The 8,148-nt window shown below is 40.4% G+C and overlaps 1 protein-coding gene across 1 annotated transcript; it reads left to right on the top strand.

The window, feature by feature from the left end:
- The first annotated feature begins 6,179 nt into the window (after window positions 1-6,179).
- Window positions 6,180-7,471, top strand: LOC132027863 (large ribosomal subunit protein uL3-like). Its single transcript, XM_059416588.1, has one exon. The coding sequence runs from the start codon at window positions 6,201-6,203 to the stop codon at window positions 7,410-7,412; it is 1,212 nt and encodes a 403-aa protein (XP_059272571.1). The 5' UTR covers window positions 6,180-6,200; the 3' UTR covers window positions 7,413-7,471.
- Window positions 7,472-8,148: the final 677 nt, after the last annotated feature.

The following is an 8,148-nucleotide window of genomic DNA, read 5'->3' as shown; positions in this document are numbered from 1 at the left end:
GAAAAAATGCTCAACATTACTAATTGCTGTGGAAATGCAAATCAAAACCATAATGAGATACCACTTCGCACAAGACAAGAAATGTGTTGGCAAGGATGTGGAAGAAAGGGAACCCTGTACACTGTTGGTAATGTAAATTGGCATAGCCACTATGGAAAACAGTGTGGAAGTCACCCCCACCACCCCAAATAAAAAATAGAACCACTATATGCCAGCATTCCCAATTCTGGGTATTTGTCCAAAGAAAATGAAACCCTAAATGAAAAAGGTATGTTTCCTTTCCTCATTCATTGCTGCAGTGTTTATAATCGCCACAAAATGGAAACAGCCTAAGTGTCCAGTGATTAATGGATGGATAAGGAAAATGTGGTATATATACAATGGAATATGGACCCTGAGGGTATTTTGCTAAGTGAACTCACCTAGGAAAGACAAATACTGCAAAATATGTGTAATCTAAAATAAATAAGTAGTTTACCATCCCCTCACCCCCAAAATCCAAATGAGCTCACAGATTCAGAAAACAGATTGTTGGTTGCCAGAGACATGGGGTGACAGGTAGGCCAAATGGGTGAAGGAAGTTAAAAGGCAAAAATTTCCAGTTATAAAATAAATAAGTTATGGGGATGGAATGTATAGCATGGTCACTATAATTAATAGTACCGTCTGCATATTTGAAAGTTGCTAAGAGTAGATTTTAAAAGTCTTATTACAAGAAAAAAAAATCTGTAACTATGTACGGATGTTAACAGATGTTAACGGATTTACTAATGTTGATCATCTGCAATACATTCAAATAGCAAATCACATTATACACCTAAAACTAATATAATGTTGTATATTAGTTATACCTCAATAAAAAACTAAATTAAATAAAAAAGAGAAATCAATCTTAGAATTTCTACAATGCATAAAATGGTTTCATCTATTTTGAACCTTAGGTACTGCATAAACATGCCTATAGTTATTTATATATTTAAAAAATTGTGGCAAGGAGACTTAACATGAAGTCTTCCCTTTAAACAAAATTTTAAGTGTTCCATACAGTGCTTTAAATTATGTCATAAAGCAGATATCTAGACCTTAATCATCTTGCACAGCTGAAACTTGATGCTCTTTGAATAGCAACTTCCCATTTTCATCTTCCTTTAGCCCGTGGCATCCACCATCCTACTCTTTGCTTCTGAGTTTGGCTTCTTTAGGCACCTCGTTTAAGTGGAATCATGCAGTATTTGTCTTTCTGTGACTGGCTTATTTCACTTAATGGAATGTACTCAAGGTTCATCTGTGTTGTTGCACATGGCAGAATTTCTTTCTTGAGGAACCTTTTAAGTCCTGATAGAACCTGCTTATATCTTCTGAAGCCTGTATCTTGCTATGAGAAACTGTTTCTTGATTTCCTAAAGGTTTATTCAGAGGACTTAAATGTTATCTTTTTATTATATTTATACCTAAGTATAATAATAAATATGTTAAGATTTTATAATTATGTCTTCTGCTACCATGGCTTGTGGTACATAAGGTATAACTTAACTAACAGTCACAGTACTGTTAGCTCTAGTACTTAGAGCTAACAGGTACCAGGTCTTTGGCTAAAAGCTTTTCACGCATTTCAAAATTTTAATCCTTATGAAACTTCTGTGCAGAATACGTGATTTTTTTTTTATTCTTTATTCTTTTTTCTTTTTTTTTTTCCCACAGGCGCTCAGGGGGTTCCCACCTGCCCCCTCCCGCCCCCCCGGGATGCGGGGCACAAGCACACGCACGGCCCCATGGGGCCGCCGCGTAGCCCCCTCCCAACGGCCACCCAAAGACTGTGGCGTGGCGCGGCAACTCCCGCCCCGGGGGTGCGGTGGGTGGCGGAGTCTGGGGGAGAAGGGAACCTCCTCCCAACAGGCCCGACTGCCCCAACCCGAGGCGGACGGGCAACCCCCAAAGGGTCTTTAAACCTCCGCGCCGGACTCGCTAGGTACCTGGACAGAATACATGATTATCCTCTTTTCGTAGGTGAAGAAACTGAGACTTAAGGAAATTACAGATTTAAGAACATAAAGTCTATACACAGCAAAGTACAAAATACATGAACTGTGACCAGTGCTGCTTAAGGAGCAGGTCTAAACTATTTGTTATGGGTCCAACATGACATCAGAAGAGCTTCTGCTAAAATGTAAATCTAATGAATCATAATTCATTTTCCCATTAACATATCAGAATTGTCAACTAGAAGGTGCCCGCTATCCTCCTATAAAAATAGAACTCCTATCTTGGTATTTGTTAAGTGTACTGATGCTTGCTTCATTGAGAAAGACTTGCTTAAAAAAAAAAAGGTCAGCTGAACTCTATAGTGTGTTTAGTGGATAGTCTGTTCACAGTCTGACTTAATTTCATATCTGGGCAGGGGCCACCAACAAACACATTATGTTCCAGCGAGGGTCTCCAGCCCATTTTTTGAGCAGCACTCTATCTATGGGGTCAAATACCTAACAGTTCAGTTTAAGCAGAGTCCAAGCTGGCCTCAAAGAATTAGAACATTGATGTGAAATGTTCAGGGTATCTTTAATCACTTCATTAGCGCATTCAAAACACCAGTATCTACTCAGTATACATAATGGGCAAGGCACTATAATAGAAGGAGGGGGGATTAAAAAAAATCAGGGTCATTGCCTACTTTATGAAGTTTGCCATTTAAATGGAGTGAAAAACTACTGCAAAGCAAACAAACAAAAGAAGCAAACAAAAACTCATGATACTGACGTATAAATGGTAAAGGCCTAGGAAGTTGACGCAGACCCAAGAGACAACCCATGCAGCTGAGGGAAGGAGCTCCGGGGTAATCTGCCAAAGCTCTGTGGTAGAGGGAAAGTATAATCAAGTTCTTTAATGACGGAACACTCCAGATGGTCTGAGAAAAATGGAGAGTCAGAAAAAATGGTCACATTCCAAGGAAAATAAGGGAAAGTAATCAAGTGGAGTGGAGACTTTGAAGGGAAAAGGGAAAGGTAGACTAGGAAAGTAAACTGGCCCTCAGGGACATGAGGTGCAGATGCTTAATAAGCATACCAAGTTTCTTGAGGGAAAGCTTTTTATTGCTAAAGGCTGACTGTCTTAACAAGGGAGCAGAGACTTGGGTAGGGACAGTGTTTTCCATTTTTAGTATGCAAGGATGCACTTTTCTGCATAATTCTTACTTTGCATGAATTGTCATGAATACCCTGCAGGTTTAGTTTTAGTTCAGGTTTATGTATTAAGGATGGGGCATTTTATGTATGAACAACTTCTAAGCCCTACCCTGGTAAATAATGCATATATTCATAGCCTTTAAAAGTATCTGATCCAAGATTTAGGCCTAAATCAAAATGAATTTTCCTAGGAAGTCTTTAGTAAGTAATATCCTGGGATATGTTCCAGGAATAATCAGTTTCTATGATATTTTCCAAGTTTTACATGGTGAGTTTAAATTGAGAAAGCTCCTTTAACTATATACATTTGTTCCAGATTAGAGAACAGCCAATTTACTGGGGGCAAGTATTTCTTTAAGATTGAATATACATTTTCTTCTCTGTAAGACTTTTTCTCATACTTTGGTTTTATATTTACAAGATGCTCACCATATGAATCCCTAAATTCAAATCAGTGAAAGCAGAGGTTGAATGTGAAGCTTGCTCCTTTCCATTTCAAAGTTCAAATGCCTATCTCTGTCCTAATTCACTAGGGAACCACTTGGAATACATATACTCCCAATTATATATGTATCTCCATGCAATTTGTTTAGTAGAAGAAAAGCCTATATTTCTCCTTCTTTAAACCTGTGTAAGTGATGGGCAGTTACTGAAAGATTTAATGACCTAGATTATTTCACAGAAGGAGGGAAGTACCTGCCGGAAAAACCATTAACATCCCAATAATTTCACTTAGTTTTAGTAATGGGAAGGGAAGGTGAAATCAGGATGGGCTATATTTGCATTTCGACTTAGAATAATAAACTGACATTTGCCTAACATTTCCAAGTGAATTTGCACATCTTTCCCACAAGCATTTATTTTCATATTAGTTGCTTCTCATTTCCAGATATACTCTTGTGTAATTAGGGTTAACGTCAACCTAAGCTTGAAAAAAATCTGTTCAAGAGAGTTAGAGACGGAGGAGGAGGACAGGAAGCCCCCATCAGACATAACCACACAGTAGGGGACAGAAACCTGGCCACAGCCACAGGTTGTATGAAAATGAGGAATGGGGGTGGGGGGGAGGCACGGGATGAGCCTGTGGCAGGTCAGGGGCAAGGAAGCTTCTCAGAAGAAAATACAAAGGAAGTGGAGAAGAGAGAACAAGATAAAAAATTATATCCAGCAACCTGAGCACAGGCAGGAGAGATGCCTTGCCAGCTTCTACTAGGCTTTAAAGAGCTGATGGGATCATATGAAAGAAGTCACGACTTCCAGGAATCAGCGAGATGAATCTGGTCCTTGGGGAGGTCTTGACCTTAGAGTGGGTCCTGAAAGTCAGAATTTCTCACAATGGCACGCAAAGAAAGCTATTAAAGGTATACCTCCAAGAAGTTTTCAGTTTGCCTATGTGTGCATGTGTGTATTCTCTGCTGGAGAAAGGGACTACTGTCTATATTTCCATCTTTTTTTTTTTTTTTTTTTTTTCTTAGCACCCTTCTGTTAGTGAACTTCAGACACAAAAATCAGGATTCAGTAGGCTCTTTGCGGTCAAAGTGTGGAAGGAAAGATTTTTCTAATTTAGAGTTCTGGAATGCTTTCATAAAGCTTATGACACTGTCCTCCTTTCTATCTTTTGCTGTCAATTATGAGTTCCACTTTGCCTGTAGAGAAATTTTTTTGTAAGCAGTTGCTTTCCTGTAAGATGGAATAACACAGTTGACAGCATTCTCTGCTCTGTCATTAATTTATGTTACCCATTGTGGTTGCAAAGATTAAAACCAATTCCCTGATGCATTTGTAACTCATAGAATTCAATTTTAATTCAGCATTAATTAATGTGCCATTAAGCATGTTCTCTTTTTTCCCTGACACTGCATGATATTAAATCCTTTTAAGCTTTTAGTTGTTCTTAGTCATTTACACTATTTGAAAATAACGTGCTGTGACACAGCAGGCAGAAGTCAAATCTATAGCTGATTTAAGTCAATGCATTCCAAATCACAATTCATTTACCTATTAATATATCAGAGTTGTCAACTTGAAAGTGTTTGTTATCCTTATTATAGTAACAGAATTTCTATTACAGTGTTTGTCACAAAAACTTTATAGAAAATACTTTTGACGTGCTTAAGTCTCATTCCCCATGAGAGGCAATCTTGCTATGTGTGGAAATAAAAGTTGATGCCCTAGAAATCCTATTGTAGAAAAGAAGCTGGAATAAGAACATGATGGGAAAGAAAATTAAGTATAGTAGAATTGATAAATGACTTTCTAATGTTTAACTAGAGTTTAGTATTTTTGTGTTACCATAAATCACCTGATCTTTAAATTTAGAGCATCTATAAGAGGCATTAATTCATAGAGGTTTTTCATGAAGGTCAATTCTGAATATTTATGGCATGTGTTTATGCTTTTGCCTAGGAAATCAGATTGGAGACAAGTCGTTTTATCTCTGTATTTTGTGAAAAGCAGTACTCAACTAGGTGATACATGTTCTTATATTCAAAGAATATATGCCTGCCCACAGCTGAGTCTGAGAACCAGCAGACTAATGGTGGTGGCATCATATAAACAATACCTGTTCAGGAGCCTTCTTTTTTCATTCCCACTCAGAAACAGAAAAAAGAAAAAAGAGACCTTACAAAAGCATTTTGTCTGTTTTCTCTCAGAGCAAATTGTCTTTCCTCCTAAAATGGCCTTCCATTTTATAGGATCGTAAAAGTATAACTGTCATAGCTGAAATTTATCAAACATGTTAAATGTAGCATCAAACATGCTACATGCAAAGCAGTCAGTGTTCCACTGTGAGGCTGACAGAGGTATGCCTAGTATCCCGTATTTCCTTCTACAAAAAAGAAATGAAGAGATGCTACAGGAAACACAGAGGAATTATCACTCAAGTGGATTTACCTGAGCACCTGTACTAAATAGAAACTATACCAAGCTAGTGACCATTACAGTCATTAGTCAAATGAGTACACTAATATAGGTCATTATAAAAACAAGTGGCCTCTACCGGCAGGATTCGGCGGCGAAATGTCTCACAGGAAATTCTCCGCTCCCAGGCACTGGTCCCTGGGGTTCTTGCCTCGGAAACGCAGCAGCCGGCACCATGGGAAGGTGAAGAGCTTCCCCAAGGATGACTCTTCCAGGCCTGTTCATCTCACAGCCTTCCTGGGCTATAAGGCCGGCATGACTCACATCGTGCGGGAGGTGGACAGGCCAGGATCCAAGGTGAACAAGAAGGAAGTTGTGGAGGCTGTGACCATTGTGGAGACACCACCCATGGTGGTTGTGGGCATCATGGGCTACGTGGAAACCCCTCGAGGCCTCCGTATCTTTAAGACCATCTTTGCTGAGCACATCAGTGATGAATGCAAAAGGCGCTTTTATAAGAACTGGCATAAGTCTAAGAAGAAGGCCTTCACTAAGTACTGTAAGAAGTGGCAGGATGATGATGGCAAAAAGCAACTCGAGAAGGACTTCAACAGCATGAAGAAGTACTGCCAGGTGATCCGGGTCATTGCCCACACCCAGATGCGTCTGCTTCCTCTGCGCCAGAAGAAGGCCCACCTCATGGAGATCCAGGTGAACGGAGGCACAGTGGCTGAGAAGCTGGACTGGGCCCGGGAGAGGCTGGAGCAGCAGGTGCCTGTGAACCAAGTGTTTGGGCAGGACAAGATGATCGATGTCATTGGTGTCACCAAGGGCAAAGGCTACAAAGGGGTCACCAGCCGCTGGCACACCAAGAAGCTACCCCGCAAAACCCACCGGGGCCTGCACAAGGTTGCGTGTATTGGGGCTTGGCATCCTGCCCGCGTGGCCTTCTCTGTGGCTCAGGCTGGGCAGAAAGGCTACCATCACCGCACGGAGATCAACAAGAAGATCTACAAGATTGGCCAGGGCTACCTCATCAAGGACGACAAGCTGATTAAGAACAATGCCTCCACCGACTACGATCTGTCTGACAAGAGCATCAACCCCCTGGGTGGTTTTGTCCACTATGGTGAAGTGACCAATGACTTCATCATGCTGAAGGGCTGTGTGGTGGGAACCAAGAAGCGAGTGCTTACGCTCCGCAAGTCCTTGCTGGTGCAGACCAAACGGCGGGCCCTGGAGAAGATCGACCTTAAGTTCATCGACACCACCTCCAAGTTTGGCCATGGCCGATTCCAGACGGTGGAGGAGAAGAAAGCGTTCATGGGACCACTTAAGAAAGACCGAATTGCAAAGGAAGAAGGAGCTTAATGTCAGGAGCAGATTGTGTAGCTGGTGGGATCTCAATAAAAACTATTTTCCAGTGCGGGGGCGGGGGGGGGAAACAAGTGGCAACATAATTCCTCTAAGATATCACATTTGAGCCCAGTAATTAAATTTTTGGCATAGTTTCATATACTTTTCCATTACTAACTGCGAATTATAGAAGGTGATTCTATAAAAATGTACAATTCTTATACTTTACATACTGTTAAATTTATTTATTTATTTTGAGAATTTATCTATTTGAGGGTGCATGAACAGGGGAGGGGCAGAGGGAGAGAGAGAATCACAAGCAGATGTTGCGCTCAGCGTTGAGCCTGACTTGGGGTTCAGTCTCACAACCCTGAGATCATGACCTGAGCTGAAACCAAGAGTCGAATGCTTAACCAACTGAGCCATTCAGGTGTCCTGGCACTGTTTAGTTTCAAATAGGAGACAACTTTGTGATGCTTTGGATGTGTGATCCATCCAAGATGGATTTCTAAAAGATCAATAAATACTCTGAATTAGTCTCAAGCCAATCACTGCTTGCCAGAGTCCTGTAAGCAGCAGCCTTCATTAAAAAGAAAGAAAGAAAGAAAGAAAGAAAGAAAGAAAGAAAGAAAGAAAAAGAAAAATGGACATTGTTTTTATTGTTGCTCCTAGATGCTTTTGTATTCAGAGCCTGGAATAATTGAAAAGCATACTTTCTTATATCTGCAAGAAGAAAGCAGATGAAAATTGT

Source organism: Mustela nigripes, chromosome 12 (genome assembly GCF_022355385.1).
Source record: "Mustela nigripes isolate SB6536 chromosome 12, MUSNIG.SB6536, whole genome shotgun sequence".
Classification (NCBI taxonomy): Eukaryota; Metazoa; Chordata; class Mammalia; order Carnivora; family Mustelidae; genus Mustela; species Mustela nigripes.
Note: the sequence above shows the minus strand (reverse complement) of the source record. Positions and strands in the feature narration are given on the sequence as shown.